This window comes from Drosophila persimilis, unplaced genomic scaffold (assembly GCF_003286085.1).
Source record: "Drosophila persimilis strain 14011-0111.01,24,50 unplaced genomic scaffold, DperRS2 tig00000900-arrow-arrow-pilon, whole genome shotgun sequence".
NCBI classification, from domain to species: Eukaryota; Metazoa; Arthropoda; class Insecta; order Diptera; family Drosophilidae; genus Drosophila; species Drosophila persimilis.
In genome coordinates, this window is record NW_020825369.1 from 163,651 (window position 1) to 186,686 (window position 23,036).

The 23,036-nt window shown below is 45.4% G+C and overlaps 5 protein-coding genes across 9 annotated transcripts in view; 3 read left to right on the plus strand and 2 right to left on the minus strand.

The window, feature by feature from the left end:
- The first annotated feature begins 509 nt into the window (after positions 1-509).
- LOC6601944 (integrator complex subunit 10) lies at positions 510-2,722 on the plus strand. Its single transcript, XM_002026958.2, has 3 exons — positions 510-738; positions 793-1,843; positions 1,909-2,722. The coding sequence occupies exons 1-3, from the start codon at positions 539-541 to the stop codon at positions 2,551-2,553; spliced, it is 1,896 nt and encodes a 631-aa protein (XP_002026994.1). The 5' UTR covers positions 510-538; the 3' UTR covers positions 2,554-2,722.
- Positions 2,571-3,723, minus strand: LOC6601965 (mpv17-like protein 2). The gene has a single exon (XM_002026959.2). It carries the CDS (start codon positions 3,626-3,628, stop codon positions 2,732-2,734), a length of 897 nt encoding a protein of 298 aa, XP_002026995.1. The 5' UTR covers positions 3,629-3,723; the 3' UTR covers positions 2,571-2,731.
- A 33-nt stretch (positions 3,724-3,756) lies between these two features.
- On the minus strand, positions 3,757-4,818 carry LOC6601966 (mpv17-like protein 2). Its single transcript, XM_002026960.2, has 2 exons — positions 4,753-4,818; positions 3,757-4,685 (listed from the first exon to the last, which is right to left on the minus strand). The coding sequence occupies exon 2, from the start codon at positions 4,513-4,515 to the stop codon at positions 3,829-3,831; it is 687 nt and encodes a 228-aa protein (XP_002026996.2). The 5' UTR covers positions 4,516-4,685; positions 4,753-4,818; the 3' UTR covers positions 3,757-3,828.
- On the plus strand, positions 4,695-7,060 carry LOC113566766 (GPI mannosyltransferase 3). Of its 2 annotated transcripts, XM_026993819.1 has the most exons (6): positions 4,695-4,794; positions 4,881-5,094; positions 5,158-5,625; positions 5,687-6,268; positions 6,326-6,569; positions 6,660-7,060. In XM_026993819.1, the coding sequence occupies exons 2-6, from the start codon at positions 4,967-4,969 to the stop codon at positions 6,795-6,797; spliced, it is 1,560 nt and encodes a 519-aa protein (XP_026849620.1). In that variant the 5' UTR covers positions 4,695-4,794; positions 4,881-4,966; the 3' UTR covers positions 6,798-7,060. The 2 variants fall into 2 exon arrangements, with proteins under 2 accessions (XP_026849620.1, XP_026849619.1); XM_026993818.1 differs by having other exon boundaries at positions 4,696-4,794; positions 6,326-7,060.
- Positions 7,061-8,939: 1,879 nt separating this feature from the next.
- Positions 8,940-23,036, plus strand: part of LOC6601967 (rab11 family-interacting protein 4B) — a 38,055-nt gene continuing 23,958 nt past the window's right edge. For 2 of the 4 annotated variants that reach the window (XM_026993832.1, XM_026993834.1), the window contains exons 1-5: positions 8,940-9,530; positions 16,532-16,683; positions 16,756-17,065; positions 17,126-17,194; positions 18,153-18,197. In XM_026993832.1, the coding sequence (XP_026849633.1) occupies positions 16,548-16,683; positions 16,756-17,065; positions 17,126-17,194; positions 18,153-18,197 (560 nt within the window). In that variant the 5' untranslated portion in view covers positions 8,940-9,530; positions 16,532-16,547. The remainder of the gene's footprint in view (positions 9,531-16,531; positions 16,684-16,755; positions 17,066-17,125; positions 17,195-18,152; positions 18,198-23,036) is intronic. The other 2 variants (XM_026993835.1, XM_026993836.1) reach the window with 1 other exon arrangement.

The following is a 23,036-nucleotide window of genomic DNA, read 5'->3' on the forward strand; positions in this document are numbered from 1 at the left end:
TGTGCCACTTATCGACTATCGATTAGCCAGGGTTGTAAAATACTTAAGAGAGCTGTGTTGGTTAGTGGCAAATATATGAATTATAGCTGGATTAATTAAGAACAGGAAAATAAACTATAATTATATAGGCAGAACTAAGGGTTTAAGTTAGCCAGAATTATTCAACGGAATATCTAAATTGAGCAATCTGAACGACTATCCTTTTTTTTGTTTTGGCCCATTTCGCTAAAACCTTCTTTTGTTTGACCTATTTCGCCAAAACCTTTTTTTAGACAAAATCCAATAAAAGCAAGTATTTAGAATAAGCCAGTTAAGTACAAAATTTATTCATAAATCGTATAAAATTATGTGGGCATGGCAAATTGTTTTATCTAGCTAATAATATTCGACGGAATATCAAAATTGAACAATAAGAACGACTATCCTCTTTCGTTTTTTTTTGTTTTCTGTGTTGTTTGTGCTCGATAGTATCGATACTATCGATGGTTTGACACTTCTACTGCCGGCTAAATGATTTGTTGACAAAAAATAAGAAATAATGCGCAACAACGAGGAAAACGAATTGTACATGGTTAAGCAGGCGCAGAGCCTGCGAAAGAGGGATCCCTGTGCAGCCAAGGCCTGGATAATCACGGCCAAGACGCTGTATCCTGCTGCATTCAATGTGCAGTATGAGGCGTACCTCTTTGAGCGCGATGGCAAGAACTACGAGGAGGCGGCCAAGTGTTTCAGTGTCATGTGAGTAAATAAGATAAAATCAATGCAATATTAATCAAATGAATGGGCTTGCAGAGCCACCAACTTTCCGAATCAGCATACAGAGCTGTGGCAGGAAATAAACGCCCTGACCAATGCCCTAAGGAACGAGAGCGAGAACACACCGGAGCAAGAGTTCTTTGTGAAGATGTACAAGCATTTGACGCCCGATGTGCAGCACAACATATTCATGCATACCATCAACCACTGCGGCGACGATCTGGAGCAGTGCATCTGCATCTATATATTGATGTTTATGAAATTCCCCAAGTCTGTCACAACGCACGCTCCGCGTCTCCTCGAGCTGTTGGCCGAGGGCATGACAACAGATCCGGATCTGTATCAGCGCATACTGGTCGAGGATGTGCTGCCGATGATACAGCACAAGCCCCCCGAGCTGCCACCAGTGCTGGCCTGCAGGCTCTACACCAACTCCTTGGAGTATTATCTGCGTCAGATAATGGACTCGGAAACGGAACCTACGGACCCCTGGAAGACTATATTCAAAGTCCTAATGCTCTGCGGCCAGATGATGGGCTGGGAACCATTCCTGCCCTTCAGTAAGCAGGGCAGCCAGAATGTATACTGGGAGAAGCTGGTGGACATCCTGTCCGCCAGTCCACCGGGCAGCTCCAAGGTGCTCTTCTATGCCACCACCCTGTTCATCTACTCGCTGCATGGCTACATACGCAACTGCCGACTGCGCATCGATGATGCGGACGTCAGTCATGTGCTGGTCGAAGGCTTTATTGAGTGGGCGCCAGATGGCGACGGCTCTGAGGATCAGACCATGGAGCCGCCCAAGTTCTCGCTGACGACGCCCATCAGTCCGGATCTGTCGAATGCCTTTCTGCACGCGGCCCAGTGCTGGCAGCTGCTCAACACGGATCAATTTCAGCGGGACTTCAGCCAATTGATGGTGGCCCTGCCGCTGGCGCCATGGATATCGCGATTCCTCTTCGATCTAGCCATTTACTTTGGCCATCGCGACGAGGCCAACAAACTGATGGGGGAAATGACTACCCAGAGCAGTTTGGTGCAGAGCCTGCAGATCCTCAGTCTCAATCTAATGCAGGGGAGCATGACTGTAAGTAGATCGTTTCCCGTAAACTGGAGGCTTATCTTTCTCACGGTTGTCTCCTTCCCCTTTAGCTCCAGGGCTTCCAGTGCATATTGAAGATCATTGGCGAGCTGCCCGCCACAAATGGCCATCTGTTGGAGAACATGACGCTCAAGGGTCATCGTCACATGGTCTTTCTGCCCCTCACTCGAGCCGCCCTCGTCCAATACTGCACGGGAGCCATCATTAGTCGCATCAGCCGCCAGGTATACGAGCCCAACTGCTCGGATCGTCTGCTTGGTGATCTCCTGGTGCTGCAGCAATTGAATCTTCTCAACGACTTGCGGCTCACCCAGCAGATCTTCAGCGTGATCAAGCAACGCAAGTCGTTCAATCTGCGCATCCTTTCCACCTACATCATTGGCATCGATTTGATTGAGGAACTCTCGCACATATGGAACTCCCAGGTGGAGGATTCCAATTTCGAGCTAACTGGTTCACCCACAGGTGTGTCGAGCGGTGGGCCGGCCAGTGCTGGTGCGCCGGCCCGTCGCATCGGCACTCGGGGAGCGGACAAGGGCGCCAGGGACGAGTTTAAGACCATCACCAGGCAACAGATTGCACGCTGCAATGAGAATATCATCACACTCCTAGCGAACTTCATCACCCAGGAGCAGCTAATGCTGGCACAGCATATCTTTGGCATCCAACCCGTGGAGACCATCGAGATCAAGTAATGTGACAGGCAGGCGACTAGATGAGATAATAATGGGGGAATATATATATATTTTTAGCTTTACTAATAGCCTCTTTCTTTTCTTTAAACAAATGTGCACAAATAATTACACATAGTCGTCGTAGACTTAAGAATTTAGATTGGATCGTTTATCAATATCACAAAAAGTACTAAGGTGTTTAGTGCGTTTTCTTCGGTGTGGCTTTGTCGTTTGCTGTGTCTGCTTCCGATTTTGGTTCTGTTGCCGGGGGCGCTCTTAATCCCTGGCTGAGTGATTCAACGAATGTTGGTTGTGTTTCCTGCTCCAGCGGCAAATGTATACCGAAGTCATGCTTCATGTAGGAAATCAGAACATTGTACACGGCCGTGCAGATGTTCACGAACGTAACGCGATATTTGGTGTCCAGGTAACGAAAGTTTAGATACTGTGCCGCCGGCCAGGTCATCCAGTCCAGCAAATATATGTAGGGGAATTTCCCAATCAGCTCATTGTTTGTGCACTCGAGCGTTTGACCCTCCAGATAGCACACGGAGTAGAAGAATATCAGAATGCAGGCGGGCGACATGACCAGCTGGTCGATGAGTATCTTCTTGGCAATGTTCTTCATGGTGCGCGCCGGCATAATGCGATCCATCCAGTTGTAGACGTAGTGGTGGAGTGGTCCCTGCAGTGCTCCGGCTACAAACATGCGGAGCATGCGATCCGTATCATAGCGATCGTGTCGCCGCAGTCCCCTGCGATACTCGTACTCCTGGGCAATCACATCGCCCACGACCATGAGCAGGCCGGAGCCCAACACATTTGTGACCAGCAGGTACTTGCCGAACATGTTGCTCCACGCCAGCTTCGTCCAGCGATGAAGGAGCAGTGTCAGGGGCTCGCCCGTCTTGCCACTGATCATTCGACGGCCACATGCTCTTCCAGCGATTACATCAGCAGGTACTCGTGTGCGGATTCTGGAGAGGGCTGTGAAGGAACGCTGATGGACGACAGGTACATCGATTTGTTTGGCTAGGAGCGGCCGGAGCGGATTCGGGCCCCAGGGCAGCAGCCGTACGCAGCGGATGGACAACATTCTGCACTGCACAGCCTACAGGCGGCGGGCAGACAATTCAAAATTAACGCTCGTCTCCCTACCGTCCTTCTTTCCTCTTTGTGTATTGTATTCTTTCTCTCTTTTTTCCATTTACGTTACGAAAGTGTTGATTTCTATCATTGTTAAGGGTTGATTTGAAATGAAAATCGATGAGTGAGGGGGCAATCGATGTATGGATTCTAGTCGGATTTTTCTTTTATTTCAGGATTTTGATTATGGAGGGCCCAATCGTGCTTTATATAAGAGAGCAGGACTATGTACATACAGTTGGTCACGTTTATGAAGACCACACGATGCCTGGGATTGAGAAAGCGAAAATTCAGGTACTGTACTGCTGGCCAGATCAAACAGTCGATCATCCAGGTGTATAGGAATTTCTCGCGAATTTCTGCATTGGACTCCTTGATTGTTTTGCCCTCCAGCAGGCTGGATACATAGAAGAACAGAAATATATATGTTGGCGACATGAACATCTGATCGAAAAAGATCTTCTTCACTGCAGTAATACGTTTCGAATCCGGCAGGTATACATCTAGGTGACTGTAGAATGCATGCTGCACTGGGCCAACAGCCAAACCCGTTAGGAACATGCATCCCGAACGGTGAAAGTCGAACAATCTCTTATGAACGGCTCTTTCATATTGTTGTGTGACTGCGTCGCCGGCCACCAGCAGAAGTCCGGACCCCACAATATTCGTAACGGCCAAATATTTGCCAAACATTTTCGCCAAAAAATTGTTCCAATGTCGCCCCCGGCCATAATTTCGGGGGAGGCTTGTTGCCAATACTGTGGCTGGATGCTTTTGATGGATGAGCAAACGTGAAACGGCGTTTCGCATCGGAGCAGTGGAAACAATGTGCCACATAACTGCACGGCGGCTCCCTCTCTGGCGATATATCGATATCACTTTCGAAACGGTTCACAGCAGCCCTGCGCAGCACAACGACAGCGTCGGCGTCGGTCTCCACTTTTGCTTTGGTCTTCTATTCGCGTTATTTATAGGCCGCCAAAAATTGTGTCGTTTCGTTGTCGTCGCTAAAATAGAAAAATATTGTGAGAATAAACGACAGTGTGTCGTCTTTTAAATCGAATATACACGCACCTCGTCGCCACGGCCGACCTCTGACGGTGGCCGTTTTTTAAGGTTAGGTTCGATTGCCGCAAACAACAAATGTCCAAAATATAAATATGTAAATGTACGGCACGGCCAACGTTCATTACTCATTTCAGTTGACAGCAACGGCTGTACTAACCTGACCAGACTACCACACACGCGCTTTTCCCTCGCAAGAAGCGTGTGAGCGCCCCCCGCAGCGATGAATCTGCTGTACGTTTTCGGGCTGATTCTGGCCGTTCGCTTGGCTTCCGTTTTCGTGGTTAAGACTTATTACGTGCCCGACGAATACTGGCAAAGTCTGGAAGTGGCCCACAAACTGACCTTTGGGTAGGAGACAGCGACAGCGACAGCCACTCCAACGATTATCATTTATAAATATATATTTTTTAGATATGGCTACTTGACATGGGAGTGGGTCCAGGGCATACGCAGCTATGTGTATCCCGTGCTAATTGCCGGACTGTACAAACTGCTTGCTCTGCTCCATCTGGACAGCGTTCAGCTGCTGGTGTTGTTGCCGCGCATCCTCCAGGCCACCTTGACGGCCTACTCCGACTATCGCTTCTATGTGTGGACCGGCAAGCGTAAGTGGGCCTTGTTTCTGATCTTGGTGCCTTGGTTCTGGTTCTACACTGGCTCGCGCACGCTGGCCAACACCTTGGAGGCATCGCTGACCACAATTGCGTTGAGCTACTTCCCGTGGTATGGCGAGGGAACCGCATATTTGTGGCCCGCTGCCATCTGTTGCTTCTTGCGTCCCACGGCTTCTGTGATCTGGCTTCCTCTGTCGATCTATCATCTCCGCAAGAGTCGGCAGTCCGTGGTGGAGTTGATCCTGAAGCGTTTCTTGGTCATCGGGTGAGTGGTGGAGCCTTTTTTGGGTAAATGTTGTTACTAATTCTTGTGGTTTTTATTTCAGCTTACTTGTTGCCGGCTTGGGCATTGCCATCGACACGTACTGGCACGGCCACCTCATTGTGACGCCGTACGAGTTCCTCAAGTACAACATATTCAACAACATTGGCAGCTTCTATGGCTCGCATCCGTGGTATTGGTACTTCACCGTCGGCCTACCCACAGTGCTGGGCATCAACACTCTCCCGTTTATATACGGCATCATGGAAACAGTCCGCAAATCGGAAAAGCACGAGGTTAGCAAGCAACTACTGATTACCATTTTCCTCACACTGGTCGTGCTGAGTACGGTGGAGCATAAGGAGTTCCGTTTTGTGTCCTCGCTGCTGCCCTTGTGCCTGTATGTGTGCGTGGATGCCGTGTCCCGCTGGAGCTACCGTGCCTCATCCACAATGCTCTGGTGCAGCGCATTTGTGATTCTATTAGGAAATGTGCTGCCCGCCTGGTACTTGAGCACGGTCCACCAGAAGGGACCCATCGATCTGATGCCAAAACTAAGGGATATTGCCCAGGAATATCGTGATGAGCGCGAACACCGGGCTAACATACTCTTCTTAATGCCATGCCACTCGACACCGTTTTACAGGTGAGTTTTATTTGGACCTCTGTCAATCCTCAAGCTAATCTTTGCCTGTTCCTGTAGCCACATTCACGAGAATGTTACCATGAGGTTTCTCACCTGCGAGCCGAATCTGAAGAATCAGGAGAACTTTAAGGATGAAGCAGATCGCTTCTATGAGTCTCCCAATCACTGGCTGAGCTCACACATACCGATCCATCCTCGCACTGCCCTGCCCACTCATGTGGTGCTGTTCGATTCGCTAACTGAGAAGATTGGCGACTTTCTGACCAACTACAAGCTACTGCACAGCATCGAGCATGCAGAGGTAATCCAAATGGATGAGTCCCAGGCCCTGTTGAACGATTGGTCCAAAGCCCTGGGCGCCCAGCCACCTAATCTTGCCTCTCTATTGCAGCATCGCCAGTTGCGCACTGGACGTGCCATTCAGGTCTATCAGCGTCTGCTGAAGGGCGAAGAGAATACGTTTAATCGTGACCAGCTTCCGTCGGAGCAGGACATTGAGTCGCAGATCTTTGATAATCGTTTTAATTAAGTAGTTTATTCAAGCCGAAAAAAGAGACTGGCAAAGAAAGAAAAACATAGCCCTCCGTTCAACAGAAAGAAGAATGAAGACAGATTAATTTAATACAAAACAAATATTTTGTACACATTTTTGGCCTTAGGAAAGTTTTTAAAAAATAGACGAGAAAAGTGAGAGAAAACTTGCAAAGAGATTAAATACGCGATTTTGTGTACTTCGTGCTCGTAGCTTATGTTTTAGAAAATAAGAATAAAGTTCTAAAGTGAGGCAATATATATTTAAACTGTCCTTTGCTTTAATTTCTCAAAAATAAAGGTTCAGTTGGTGAAAAGTAGAAATGATTTTGAATTTATAGCCCAGTTGACATGTTGGTGGATGATATCCCAGGATCTCATAAATGCAGAAACTAGTCAGTCTCAAGTCAGTTTTAAAGTATTTCAATGATATTTTGAAGGTAGTGTTTTAATTTGAAGGCTTACAGAGACCGAGAATGAGTATTGGGATCAGGGTATACAGGAAACTAATTAAAAGCATGAAAAGCACGTCTAAAACAAATCAATTTGAGACAATTTTTTTTTACAAATTTCGTTTTAAAAACAGTTTGGAAACTAGTATGTATCTTAATATTAAATTAACGAAATATGGTAGAAAATGACCATATTCCGGTTGATGTGCAACAAGTGCAACAAAATTCCGACTGTTTTTTGTAGACTTTTTTTTAAAACCTTGTTTTAGTAAACATACAATAAATGGGAGTACTTAAAAGTAGTTAATTTATTCATCAATGGGATAAGGGCTGAGGGTTTTAGTTAGCCAGCATTATTCAGCGGAATATCAAACTTGATCAATAGGAACGATTACTCAATTACATTTTTTTTTTTTACTTTTTCGCTAAAGCCTTTTTTAGACAAAATTCAATAAAAGCAAATATAAAAAATTGACCAGTCAGGTAGGAAATTGATTTATTAATTGGATAAAATATGTGGGCAGGGCTGAGAGATCTATCTTTCTAGTTATATTCCACGGAATATAAAAATCCAGGAGTATGGTTTCCAATCCTTGACGGATAACGATTAGCCCATTGTAAGCCAAGGGGGTAGTGTAATATTTTACCGAAATTAATAAAAATTGAATAATTTTAGCGGAGTTCGATATCGTGGTTTTCTTAAGTTCAGAGGAATATGATATGAATCTACAAGAAGAAGTTCCAATCAGTAATATTTGCCGCCATTTACCTAAAGTCGTTGAACAGTTTAAATAGAGGGGGATTAAATGGGCTAAGGTCGATATAGGAGACACTATATTGTTGTTGAGGCATTAAAATTGAGGCAAAAACAATCATAGCAGGAAAAGAGGTATTTAAAATAAGCCAGTCAAATAGAAAAATGATTCATTAATTGTATAAAATTATGTGGGCAGGGCTGAAAGATCTAGATAGGTGGTAGTATTCCACGGAATATCAAAATCGAGGAAAATGGTTTCCAATCCTTCACAGAGAACGATTAACCCATTGCAAACCAAGGGGAAATTGTAATAATCCACCGAAAATAACGAAAATTCAATAATTTTTTCGCAGTACATGTGAATAATATCGTGTTTTTGTTTTAAGTTCAGAGGAAGATGGCATGACTTTACAAGAAGAATTTACAATCAGTAATATTTGCCGCCATTTACATCAAGTCGTTGAACTGTTTAAATAGAGGGGGGTTAAGTAGGTTAAGGTCGATATACGCGACACTATATTGCTGTTGAGGCATTAAAATTGTGGCAAAAAAATTAAAAGCAATCGTAGTAGCAGGAAAACAAGTCAAGTATTTGAAATAAGCCAGTCAAGTAGAAAATTGATTCATTAATATGATAAAATTATGTGGGCAGGGCTGTGGGTCTTATCTAGCTAGTAATATTTGACGGAATATCAAAAACGAGGAATATGTATAATGTAACTTGAACTCGTCAGTATATTTACGGTATATTTTTACATTGAGATGGTATATTTTGGTATATTTCTGAGGGTCGGACGGTATGGTTGTCTCACAAAAATTTTAGCCGCGAACCATGAAACAACAAGACGGTGCCGTTTTTTTTTAAGAATTCAGAGAATTCCGTTGATATCTCAAAAAAATATCTATATTTTCCGCTAAAAAAATACCATCTAAAATATCGTCAATCACTCCCAAACTTTCGCAAATTTACGGTTACTGAGGTGCAGTCGTCGGCGAAAGAAATTGAAAACTGCATTTAAACCAAACGCAATCAGTCGGGCCTTTCGACAAACAATTTTCGTCGTTCGGAGCGAGCCAGTTTAGGCGGAAAAATCAGAGCCAAGATTGGTGGTTGCCAACGTTACGCACGCGTACAATACCTTAGCGAGACCACAAAAAAAAACACCTATGCGAAGCGAAGAGTGAAGAAATGCCTCTAACCTGAGTGAAAGTGCTGCAGTTAACAATATTTTTTTTTGTTTTTGTATATTTTGTGCAACACCAACAAAAACAGCAACGACTACCTGTTCTACCTGTAGCAGTCGTATCGAAAATCTATCCACCCCCGTCCACCCTAAATCCATCTGTTGCGCGCTGCTGCTCTGCGGTTGTCGTGTGTGTTCGTGTGCGTCTTTTTGCATGTGTGTGTCAACGTTTGTGCGAAAATTTGTTTCTTTTCTTTAATGAAATTAATGTCTTATTAACGGGTCTGCTGCTGCCACTGCCACTGCTGCTCCAATTGGATACCAACATATTTAAACAGGTGCGTTAGCTTTAAGTGTCTCTAATCTCTTTAGCGTTCCCAAATTCGCTGCAAAGCTGCCAGGGCATGGCAATTAGCAAAAACAATCAGTGAGAATGACAGGGGAGACTGAAACAAATGAGGAATGTAATAATTACAGGTGGAAAAGATACATCTCTCTACTAAACAACACAGGAAGATTGAGAAGTTGACGAGTGTATGCCTTCCTCACCAAAGTAATTATTGATTCTTTAACTTTTTGATCAGGAATACTATACTATACGCATGTACATATCCAAATACTACCTCAATGTCTTAATCCCCCTCTCTGGCCAGCTTGCGAGCACGCAACGTTTACTTAATGCTTATTGATTCTCAAACTGAGTATTCCCCATTTTAACATTGTTTGTTTTCGTTTTTTTTTTTTGGTTTTTTGGGGCAATTAAATAAATGACTCGGGGGCTCTGTTCGCGTTTTATGTGTGGGACAGTTGTAACATTTTACCAAATGCGAAAATTCGCAATTGTTTTCGGTTTTCCTCTCTTTGTATTTGCTTTTGCTTTTGCTTTACTCTTTGTTGTTGCATATTTGTGATTGTTGTTGGTTTGAGCCAGGTTCGTGCCAGTTGGTGCCGTCGTTGACTTTTTGTGCTGTGGGGTTTTATTTTAGCTGGATTTGCTTTTGTCTCTATCGCTATCTCGTTCCCCGCTCACCTCATCCCTCTCAGTTAGTTAGCGGCCTGAAGTTGAGGAAGTTTTCGAGTCTGGAAAGAGAGCGGAACAAGTGTTTCCGGATTTCCTTGAGGGACCACCTGCCACAGGACAAGATCCTGGGCACATATTCCACTCAACGAAGCATCATCCTCTCATCCTTTTCCGCCTGTTGTAATCGGAAACCCACTTCGGAGAAGATGGAAATCTGTAGTAGCAGCTGCTTCCTCTTGCCCTCACCCTCACCCTCACCCCAGCCCCAAACCCAAACGCAACGCAAGTCGTTGCACATGGTGCTTCCCCATGAAATTTGATATATTTCGTGTCCATTTCCATTTCCCCCATAGAATCCATTTTGGCCTCTGTTTAACATTGTTTAGGGCGCCCTCTAAAATTACAGCTATGCATGTGCTCTGTGCAGCTAGCTGCTATCTCTCTCACGCTCTAACGGTTCTCGTTTCACATTCGCACTTTGCATATTCTGGCCAAAAGCAACAAAACGGCTCTGAAAATAAATGTTGCCTCGTTTCTTCTGCTGCTTGGAATGGGTCGCCTTGGCACAGTTATGCGGCTTTGCTCATGTTTTTTCTTCATTTTTCTTTGTTTTTGGTTTTTTTCTTGCCTAATTGCTTATGGGCAAGAAAGACTACAGTCTGCAGCCAAATTTGGGCGATCTTTCAAGTCTTGACGGGGCACACAAGGATCAGGTTTCCCAATTTGCAATTTGGCTGTACTAAGGGATACACAGAAGCCGCCGGGAAGGTGAATTTGCAACTAAAACATATCATTAGTGGACCCCCCCTGATAATTACCAACAATCGTATGTTTATACCTGTGGGGAGAAGGCCTTAGCTCCCCAATGGGGGGCAGCTGTCCACCAGTGCAGTCTTCACTGTAAGCGATTGACAGCTTTTTACTCGTATTGATTACAGTAATAAAAGTTTGCTGCCAGAAATCCCCTTTCAAAACGTTTACCAATAACACTCGTAAATTAAAAAAAAAAAAAAACAGCAAAAAACCAATTCTCATTTAAGAAATATTATTAAAAAAACCTTTTGCAAAAGCGCATTAAGTGCAAAAGTAAAAGCAAAAAAACAAAAAGAAGAAAACATTTAAAAAACCGCAAGCTAAAATTATAATTAATTATTTGAACTTCAATTCAATGCGATTCAAGGTAAACAAGTCGAAAAAAGATTTTGTATGGCTTTTTTTATTGTATTTATTTTTTGAATGTACGCTTTTGTTTATACACAAGGCAAACGTCGAGAACGAACACTCGTGCCAAAGCAAAAGAGAACGAGCGAAGAACGAAGAAAGAAGGAAGCAGAAGAAAAGCCAGAAATGCCAGAGCCAAGGAATGGGAATCGTGTCAGTCAGCAGTTATTTAGAAGAAGAAGCTCCCGAAAGCTCTGCCAACTGGCGGTAGAGCGAGAGAGCGGCAGAGGGAGGGGGAGAGGCGAGCGAAAGAGAGATGCAGCGACAGACAGAGGTGAATGATGGTTGAAGCTGATTGAAGAGGAGAGCAAGATGATGTCTTTTCCCCAATTGACACTGCAATTGGTTTGGACAACCTGAAAGCTCGTTGATCGACTGACTGAATGACTGACTGGCTGGCTGGGAGATTGACATGGAAATGAAAACGAATTCAAATGCAATTCAATCAATGTGGGTCAGCGGCAGCACTGGTTCCTTCCCCTCTTGCTCCACCTGCAGGCAGTTCAATGCACCGAAAGCAGCCCTCAAATGCCGACTAGGGAATACCCTATCAAAAACACACACTTGGATGTAATAAATGTCAAAGTTTTACCTATATTCTGGCATAAAAAACAACCGATCGCCAGCAGATCCAGCCATACGCCTATGCCCTTCGATTACAGGGTATACAAAAGAGTGTGTGTGTGCGTGTGTGTGCTTGGTTCTCTCTCGTGTAATTAGTGAGGAAATGCTGTTGGGGAATTCATCTAATTCCGTGTTTTGTTTGGTTTGGCTCTACCTTTTTGAAGAGCCCGCATCCGAGCGATGGCCTAAGTAAATAATTGCGGTAAATGCAGCACGAAAAGAACTCACAAAAGTGACAGGGAGAAAGGAGAGGAAGGAGTGCTGGATGCATGGTGGAGGGTAGGGGGGGGTAGGAGAGGGACTGCCACAACTTCAAACAGGTGTCGTCGCTTTTAATGACAGTCGAGGCCCGCCGTCTGGAACAAAGTCTGTCTCTCTCTCTCTGGCATGGGTTTTTCATCTTTTGTCGCTGCATCGCATACTGCTGCTATCTAGATACATACATATATGTACATGTAAGTACATCTACCTGTGGGGGGGGGGGGGAGAGAGACTTCCGTGTTTATGTTTTACTTTATATTTTATTAAAGGTTGTTGTCATTGTGGAAACATTTGTCTGTCTGAAGCTTCAACAGCTGTTGCTGGATACCATTCAGTGCTTTTCAAACTGTAAGGCCGATAATAGTAGTCTTTTGTCTCTCTAGAGGGTTTTTCCATAACTTCTTCTGCCTCTTGGCGCTTACCCAACAAACTATGTGTTGATGGGTCCCTCCTTGACCTGCCTCTCGCAAGGCCTCTCAGACATGTCTCTCTGTCTAGTGTTCTACCAATTGGTATTCCTCTCGTGCACCATCTCCTCGAGGAGCTGGGTCTCGAGCACGCCCGCCCCATTATTCATTCAGGCATCCAGGCATCCACCCAAAAACCTGACATGGAATTTTCGCTTTCGGATCACAGCTGGCTTCCGCCCTGGAGAATGTTAAGCCTCCGGGGAAGAGCACAAATTAGCGGGAACTGCCAACGAAACATTCACCAGAAATCAGAAATAGAGTCTGAGAGAGAGAGAGGTCGGGAGTTCCTCCCCTGTCCTCCCCTTCGGAGGTGCAGACAGTTCCGGGCATAAAAATAAAATTATAAAACAGAAATATGTCAACAGAGGCGTTAAGTAAATGGGATTTGTATTTTAGTAGACGCGGACGTTTCGAGCAACTAATTGATTTTAAAGTATTCACAGGCGGTGCCACAGTGCCGCAGTGCCACAGTGTGTGTGTGTCCTACAGTGCGTTTCTCGAGCATAAGCTTCACACCTTCCGCTTAAGCCTACTACAGTTTGAGTAACAGTTTGAGAGCTCTGATTAAGTCGCTTACTTCTCTTCACTTTCGCCCCCCCACGTTCCCCTTCATTTCACTCCCTCGGTTGACCCAATTTCCTCCGATACCGATACCGATACCGCTTCAAGTGTTGTAACAGAATTTTCTGTTTTGCTTCTTTGTTTTTCCAGTTTTCCCAGTCTGTATTTTGTATAATTCATCAATATTGCTTCAATCTATTGGGTCTCTGATTGTTTGTCGTCGTGTCGCTTGTTTTTGTGGGCGTTTTGTTTGCTTTTCGAGGGCGTCTACCATGGGGATCGATTCAAGGGGCAGCCAAAGCTTGTCCACGGGTATTCCAAATCAAGTAAAGGTGTACCCTGTTTTGCCTCGAAGGGGATCCCAGCAGTAATAAGCTGGTTTTTAATGTGTTTCGTAATCAATCACCATTCCGACTAGATGAATATTTAGTCGAAGGCACGTTCAACGTTTGAAATGCATTTCGGTTGAAAGAAATGCTCGTTTCTCAGCGTTAAACACGTTTTCCAGCACGGAATTTGCACGCTGCCAGATTTGTCTTGCCGTTGGATAAGATTTTCCTCACTTGACTCGACCAAAACTAATGGGAAATGGAAAATGGAAAATGGAAAATGGGAGATCGGTGCAACAGCTGTGCGTTTCTGTAGTTTACTTATCGATGCAATCTCTCGAGCAGGTAGTTCGTGGGCAAACCCTCGAGATGCTGGCTGGCTGGCTGGCAGGCTGTCTGGCATCTGTTTGCCACTTGAGCAAAGGATCTTTCGAAATCTCCGTCTGTCTCTCGGTCTCGCTTTTTAATTAAGGGTTTTCATTGGAATTTCGGAACTGTTCTGTTGAAGTGCTCAATCCACTTTCGTTATGGCTCGAATTCGATCTAGCCCGGTTCTCCTATTCATCGCCATATGGCCCTGGTCCATGTTCTGTCTTTTTGGTGGTACGTGCAGTTCCCCAAGCCCCAGGCATTATTACCACATCACAACATCTGCATAATTAGATATATAGACAGATAGATGGATGGATGGATGGGATGGATTACATGTGTGTGACAAAACAACCAACAAAAGCAATTGAATGGGATAAGAATTACGGCCTGCCTGGTACACTTTCCACTCATCCATGCCCCGCACTTATTGTGTGTGTGAGGCTCTCTCATCGGATCAATTTTTCAATTGTTTTCTCGCACACAAGTTCAAGTTTATTAGTCACACACAAGGCAGGGTGGGGGCGGCATGGGGCATGGGGCATGGCAGCTGGTCAAGTCTCGGATAACATCTAATAAAAATAAAACTGAAACTCTGCTGCAACGCCGCGGCGTCTGTGCCTGTGCCTCCACTCAACCCACTCTCTGCTTCGGAGAGGAACAACTTGTTCTATAATTAAACAATTCCATATACAGTTATATACTGGAGATCCCCCCCCGCCCCCCCACACTCGTTTTTGATCTTTAGCATATGGCTAATGAATGATACGGCTTATGAACTGCAGCGCCCCTCTGCCCCTCTGCCGCTCTGCCGCTCTGCCCCTTCCCCACTCAGAGCTTTATTCCCACAATTCTTTATTCATTTATTTGTACATATAATTCATCAGATATCAGGTGGCGAGAAGAAGCTGCAAACAAAGGAAAACTATTCATGGGAAATACTCGTGCAATATACGGAGTACACACACACCGAGAGAGAGAGAGACAGCTAGAGACAAGTGCAGCCAAGTTTTGCAGTAACGGAACCCAAAGCGGATTGGTCTTTTGCTGTTGGGATGCTGCTGCTGCTGCTGCTCTAACTGAACTTCTTACCCTATCAGGGGGCAGCATCCGGCTAAGCTTCGACTTGTCTGCATCCCAGGGTATCTAAGTCTTCGATCCACCCAAGAGCATCTCTTGGTGCCCCAACCAGCTGCCGATGCTGTCGCTGACACAGATTGCCTTGGCTGCTACGCTGTAGCAATCAGTCTTTGGCAACTTAATCAAGTGTCATAGCTGCCAGCGATGTGAACAGCAGAGGGTGGCAGCTCTCACACACGCCCTCCTCCCCCTCCCCCCTCACCAACCATCCTCTTATGCAAAACCAACAAAAAAAATAAAAATATCATTGCATAAGTGGGGAAAAAGTTTTAGGAGGGGTTGTACATTTCTTCTTTGTTTTGTTTTTGACTAACTTTCATCGATTTTTTCAGTGCAATTTGTTGGTGTTTTTGGTTGTTAGTTGTTGGTTTGTTGGTTTGTTGGTTTGTTGGTTTGTTGGTTGTTGGGTTCGGCCAGAGTTCGTTGCTCCCCGTGCGCGCTTGGTACTCACTCAGCCGCTCTTCACCTCTTCGCTGAATTGCTGTGATTTTGCCCGAGTATCATTATTTCCTTTTGCTTTCTTTTGAGCCACATATATCTGCTCATTATGGCATATTATTCCAGCTGGAAACGCTCTGCAGACAATCGATATTTAATCACAAGTTTATGGTTAGTCTATTATGAAATTGTTGGCCAGGAGGCTCCTCCCTCATGTCAATCCATATAATTTGGAGTAATTGAAGTGAAACTTCAACTGGTTGAACCAAAAAGGTTAGAGAGGACTCCTCTTTCAATTTGGATCATGTTGTTGTGTCTTATCCCTTTCCCATGAGTGTTGGACATACCCCTAATCCCTCTGGAGAACGTGGACGTTGACCCACTTACTCTCTTACAACTAACGGCCCTGACATATCAATCGAACACTCCACCAATTGTACCAACAATATTTATAGATTTTTCTATGCGCCCCAATAATCCGCCAAACCCCCAATTCGGTGACAATTCAAAAAAGAAACGAAAGCGTGAAACACGAAAAAGAAAACCAGAAAATGATGGCAAGGCAGAGCGCCGACAATTATAGAAGAAATAAACTCGTATCGTGGGTAATTACTCACGCCCAGATCGGGAACCTCTCCCTCCCCCTCGCCCCCCTTTCCCAGCCAGTCACGCCCTGGAGTAAGGGATAATTGCTGGAAGGAAGTGTCCACAACAGACCTCGACCCAATTTGGTTTCCCTCGGTAGAAGTTTGACCAAAATCGGAAGTAGAAAGTGCACCTGTTGCACGCGTTGAATTAGGGCTAAACATGAATGGTTTGACAAGCACTGGGACCTGCTTGCCAGGCACACAGATTCCTCTGTTCCGAACTTCTTTGATAAATGTTTAATTTTTTTATTCTTTCAGCTCTTCCACACTCAAGATGGCGCCCATGCCGCGCATTCAGCTGCCCAACAGCCCCAATGCGGCCATCAAAGCCAACACAAACAGTTTTCTCTATGCGGAAACCATGTCCGGCGACAGCAGCCCCACGCCCAGCAGTCCGCCCTCCAGCACAGGTACAGTACCACCCAGACCCAGCGATGACCTTTGATCGGTCTTGGCAATAATCAACGGTTTTTTTTTTGTAGCGGGCGTTGCCAAATCTCAGTGTTCGTCCTTATCCGATGGCGAGTCCTTCGAGGGCTATGGCGAGAACGAGTATCCCGCCCAACTGAGGGAAGGACGGAATGGCTCCAATTCGAGCAACAACAACAACAACAACAGCATCAGCAACAACAACAACAACAGTAGCAACAACCACGCCAATGGCAACAACAATCTCAGCGTGGGAAGCTCCAATCACAGTGGACACTCGAACGATGGAAATAACAATCTGAACGCCAGCGTTGGCATCGAACTCGATCTGGCCCCGCATGCGGGCTCATCCACGCCCCAAGAGTGAGTCGAATCGAATGCATATCCATTGGAATTTAGAATTAACTGTCCTGCCATTTCCAGCGATGACGAACTGAACATTATGCCCCGAGACAATTGGGCCAGACGCAGTCTGAGACGCACACCGACAAGGTAAACCCACACTCCCACCACCACCAGTCCATTATTCACTCGCTTTACTCCCAAAATGGATATCGAAACGAATCGAATGCGAATCTCTACAGTTGTAAGAAATATGTACATACATATATAAGGTTGCACACATAATCAGGCTACTGACTACGTAATGGCCATAAAGCTGCCCCAACCAGTCGGCAGTCGGCAGACGGCAGTCCAGTCCCAGAGACTTCATCAATTCAAAACTCTAGTCTCAATTTGTCCGTAGCAAAAAAAAAACAACAAAAAGCCACACTATTTGAATATTTAACCTTTTCTGTGTGTATACACATGTATGTGGCATTAAAATGCATACAGAAAACCAGTTTTTTCTATGCTCGTCTCGGCCTGGGCCGCCACAAGCCGTGATTCATGCGTGGCTCCGTCTTCGAGTCGCAAATCCCAACACAGTCGGTGCTCGTGGGGCATGCACATGTTTTTTTTGGAGACCAAAGTTGTTATAAATAATATAGATAATACAATTATGTCTTGGATATCCAGTTAACATTCGGTTAAGCAACTTAACAGAGTTTTGTTCATTGAATTCCTCCAACATTTCCCCCAACCGAAGTCTGTTAAGGCAGTCCAGCTGCAAGGTATAATGGAAAAGGTGGTGGCACTGATTTGGAAATTGAAACAACGATCTTAGGTGTGCAAAGCGTTTTCAAAAGAAGAAACTAATTCAAGAGACGTTTCTCTAAATATTAATAAAAGATCAAGGATTATAGATAAATATATTTCAAGTATGATTCATCAAATCATTGATTGGGAAGTAATTACAAATGGAAGAGAAATAGCAGAGCAGACAAATACTTAAGGAATTTTCAAATTTCTCGAAAATGATTACCTCTTTAAACCACAAACTAAAACTTTAGCCAAATGTGCACTTTTAGCCTTAATTTAAACCTTAAATTGATGAATATTTTTCTTACAGCAATCCCGATAGCTTATCGCAGCGTCGTTGGGGCTCCATGAGACAGTAAGCCACAAATCATTATTCCTTTGGGTTTCATGTAGAATCTGCTCACGCAACCAACCAACAAAACAATTATTTTAACCTCTAATCTCACATTTTTGGCCCATTTTGGTTTCGGCTCACATATATTGTACATAAACAAATTAATTACTCAATTGGTGTACATTTAAGGGAACTATTTTAATATTTTCAGCATCAAGAGCATACAAAAAATGTATTTTTATTCGAATTTGTATCAAACCTTTTATTTTGAACATTTTGATTGGATTTTTTCCATCTCAACTACAGTGGCTATCAGGTTTTTCCATCTTTTCCGACCACTTCAATTGTTATACAACCGAAATGTACGATTGTGGCTCATTTTCAAGAGCTTTCTTTCGGCCAACCCAACGCCCCGCCCCCAAAATGGGGCCCATCATAAAAGTTACACACGAAATTGGCACATTTCTGGGGGCATTAATTGCGAGACCAGACCAGACCAGACCATAATAAATATATCAGATTAATGGCGAGAGATTTTGCCGGAACGAAGGGAAATAAATGAGAACTTTGAGATGAGATCTCTGCGGCTTCCTTGATAGTTGGCGTTCTGCTTGGAGTTCACATGGAGAGGAGACCTTGTTTCCTGTTTGCCCTCTCTCCCCTGGGCCAAAGCGGTTTGGCTGCTTTTGCGAGAGCTCTTCTCTCGGTTTTGCGGAAAGGTTGAAGGTACACCGAGTGCCCATAAAATGCGGGCCTGGCTCTAACCAATCTCCTTTTCCCCTTGGTTCGGCTTGAATTGGCCTGGCTTACAAGTTTCACATCGCTGTCTCTCTCTCTCAGGGGTAGTCATGCCATTGGAATTTGCCCAGAGAGCTCTTGCCTGGCTCTCGCCTGGCTCTGGCTTTGTCTGTGGCTCTGGCTCTGGCTCTGACTCTGAGGAAGTGAGGAGTTGGCGGCACTGAAAACAGGTTTGACTTGAGGCAAGGCAATTGTTTACTCTTCAGAATTTAGGCCGACACTTTTGTCAAGTCGCGAATAAAATTGACCCAAAATTCACGCCAAGATGGATGCTAGAGTTTGTCCACTGCCGCCAGGCTTTCATCTGGAATCGTTGTGGAGTATGCCCGGCGATTTCCCTCCGTTCAAGGCATGTGCAGATCAGTTAACCCTTTCCCAGGCCTTAAATCGTTGCCAGACCCTGGTGTTCCCAGAGCCCCCTCCCTCCCAGTGCTCCCCCTTGAAGTTGTCATGCAAATGCCTTTGTCTTTGCCCAACTGCTGGGAATTTGTTGCCCCTCGGTCTCGGTCTGCACTTGGCATTCAACAAAAGAGCGATAGGAAAAAAATGCACTTTAAGAACCGAAGAAAAATATACAGAAATATCTTGAAAAAAGAGCCAATTTACAAATTTCAATAAATACAACAATTATATATTTTTGAGATATTTAAGACTTCCTAAGAGCGAAGAGCTAGCAGATGCCTTATTTGATGATAAATTGCCCTTCCAATCTGGCTTGTATTTCTTCCTCCATTCATATATTATTGAATAATGCCTGACTGCCATAGATCCGTCTTCCGAATATCACGTGTTATTGAGAGAAGGCTTCTGATCAAACTATAATTCCATCGCTTCTTTTCCCACTTGAATCCTTTCTCAATGATCTAACATTAGTTATGACAATCCACTTGCTGCTGGGTAATGCTCACAGGCCATATCTACGTTTATCAGTCCAGATCCAAGGGCCAATTCGAACTAGCCGCATTCCCTAACCTGGCTCGAAGCGGCAACAGCAAATAAGCAGAAAGAGAGCTGAGAGCCGCGCCGAGAGCGCCAGCCACTGCTGTGGGGCGAAAGGGTTGCGCCGCTGCTCGAGCATTGCCGGACTGCTCAAGAATGCCCGTTCTGTTAGCCGAGACACCCCATACCGTTACTGTTACCGCTAACAGCGGGCACAAACCAGTGGCCATCTGGCAACTCTTGCGAGTAACAGTTTTTCCAAATAGAGAGGCACCTGCAGCATTGGCTGTGTGCTGCCCGAGAAAGTCACTCAAATATAAATACGAGAGGAGGGAGAACGAGCCCCTGAGATGCTGCCAACTGCCGAATTTCTCGCTTTAGTAGAGCCCCCGCAAAATGCCTCCATTAGGTGGCGGGTCGGACACCTTCAGGCTATTGGGGGCCCCCGCAGACAACTGGTCTGGTCTGGGAGAAGTACAAAGGGAGACAATTGAAAATCCACTTTTGTGTGAGCTTGGAAACGTTCAAATGCTTTTCCCAGGGTCATTGGGGTCCATTGAAACGGAGGGAGTAGGAGCAGCCTGGGCTTAAGGTCAGTTTTACTCTTCGATGGCTTTGGGTCTGGGTCCGAATTAGAATCTTTGATGCTTTGTTCGAATTGGGACACCCTTGTAACCCATCCAGACTGGCAAACGGAACCTCTGACAAAACGTTGGACGGCGTAATCAATGCAGAAGATGACTTTTGGAAGACTTCACTGATTTCACATATTTGCGGGTCATGACTTGTTTCATTGACAGCCGCACTGGAGTTTCCTCTGACCCAGCATCTGGCTGATCTTCATTCGATATCGGGAACAGAGTCCCGTCTTCCCGTCTTCCCGTCTTCCCGTTGTAAAGCTGAATACCCTTCAGCACACAGCAGCGTGTTTTTTAGTGCCGTCTCGAAGTCATTAAATAATTCCTCTAATTCCAATAAGATATATACTTCATCCTTCAGGATGAATACCCGTTTTCCCCCATTCCGTTCAGTCTTCTCCTTGGAAACCTTGGAAAGGCCTTTAAACGCTTTCAGAGCTCACCCTTTCGGGTTTTTTTTCAACTGTCTCCCATGGGCCGCCCAACCTTCGCTGCACTTATGTGGTCTGTATACCTTCCTTCCCCCTCTCTGTTTCTCCCAGACCCCACCAGACCAGACCAGACATAATTACACAGTTGTCTGCGGCTTGTTTTCGGGGGCCCCCAATAGCCCGAAGGTGTCCGCCCCGCCACCTAATAGAGGCATTTTGCGGGGGCTCCACTAAAGCGAGAAATTCGGCAGTTGGCAGCATCTCAGGGGCTCGTTTTCCTTCCTCTTTATTTATATTTTAGTGACTTTCTCGGGCAGCACACAGCCAATGCTGCAGGTGCCTCTCTATTTGGAAAAACTGTTACTCGAAAGAGTTGCCAGATGGCCACTGGCTTGTGCACGCTGTTAGCGGTAGCGGTAACGGTATGGGGTGTCTCGGCTAACAGAGCGGGCATTCTTGAACAGTCCGGCAATGCTCGAGCAGCGGCGCAACCCTTTCGCCCCACAGCAGTGGCTGGCGCTCTCGGCGCGGCTCTCAGCTCTCTCTGTTTCGCTGGCTCTCTGTTTCTCTCTCGCCCCACACACTTGTTCGCTGCTCTTTCTGCTGTGTTTATTTTGCTCTGGCCTGTTGGCCTGCTGGCTGTTGTTGCCGCTTCGAGCCGTGTTGGAGAATGCGGTTAGTTCGAGTTGGATCTTGGGACTGGAAGCGCGTGCGGGCAAACGTTTTCCGTTGGCGCTTTTTCGCCGATTCAATTATTTATCAAATCCCGCACAGAGAGTCTGTGACGAACAGTGTTCCGGTGGTGTCTGCGTTGAAGAAACAAATAGACGAAATGTACGTGAAAGTGTGGGTTTTGGGACCAGACATCGCGGCGAATGCGAATGCGTCTGCGAGTGCGAAATATTTGCGCAAAGTTAATTGTGATTTTTGTTTTGTTTTGTTTTTTTGGTTTTGGCCATAAATTTCGCTTTCCATGGAATAGAAAACGTATTTAATTTGAGCAGCGCGGTTTTATGAGATTTTGTACATAGTTTTGGGCTGTTGTAGTTTACACTTTGGTAGTTTACGGCGTCGTCACCGTCACGCCTTAATGGCCCGAGCCCAAGCCCAATGGCAGTGTCTAAAAGTAAAACTACAAAAGCTACAACAATGCACCTTCCCAGGCGAAACTACCAGGCAGTATCTCTGCTCCATCTCCGGCTCCATCTTCGGCGAGTCTGCCTCGTTCTCTGCACGTGACTGTTGGCCGGCTCTCGGGAGGTCCACGCCCTTTTGTGATGCACCTTTACCCATCCCCCCCTACCCCCAGAGTGAAACAGGGACACACCTGAGAAAAATATGAATTTCTAAACTGAACTCTGAATCAAAGACCAGAGAAATGGCATTTTCCTATGGCTATTTGTACATTTTCTCGAGCAAGAGTACTTGCTCAATAATAGCCTGTTTCAACGCCCTTTTGGGACCACAAGACGAAAAGCAATTACTTCAATGCAGGTCTTCGGGGCAATCAAATCGAACCCATTGCCGCATTTCCACATTTCCACGCCGTGAGAGACCCACACTCTCCGCCTTGGGACCTTTTTTCACGCCCTGTCGCGATCCATCAATCAAAATCGAATCGAATCGAATCGAATCGAATCATCTTTAGAGCCTTAATTACCCGTGGAGCAGCCATATAAATGTTACCCGTCAGTTGCTGCACATTTTCATTGTTAGTTGGTCAGCGAAGCCGTCTGTAGTCTGCCGTCCGCCGTCCGCCGTCTGCCGTCTGCCGTCTATCGACTGCAGTTTTCCTTTTGATTTCGCTTTCGGAGAGCTTTTAACGACGTTATCAGAGCGATGTTTGGCCACAAGAGACGCGTGTTCGTAAGATATTAACCACAAGACGCCACAATCGGTGTTCGGCTTGAGGGGATTCGTAATGAAAAGTGAAGTGTGGCCAGCCGCCCCAACGATCCCCAATCCGATCCAAACCGATCCAATCCGAGGCGAGGCCTCCGCCGTTTTCCATTGCGAAAGTGTGTCTAATTTGTCGATGATGGGTCCGATTCCGA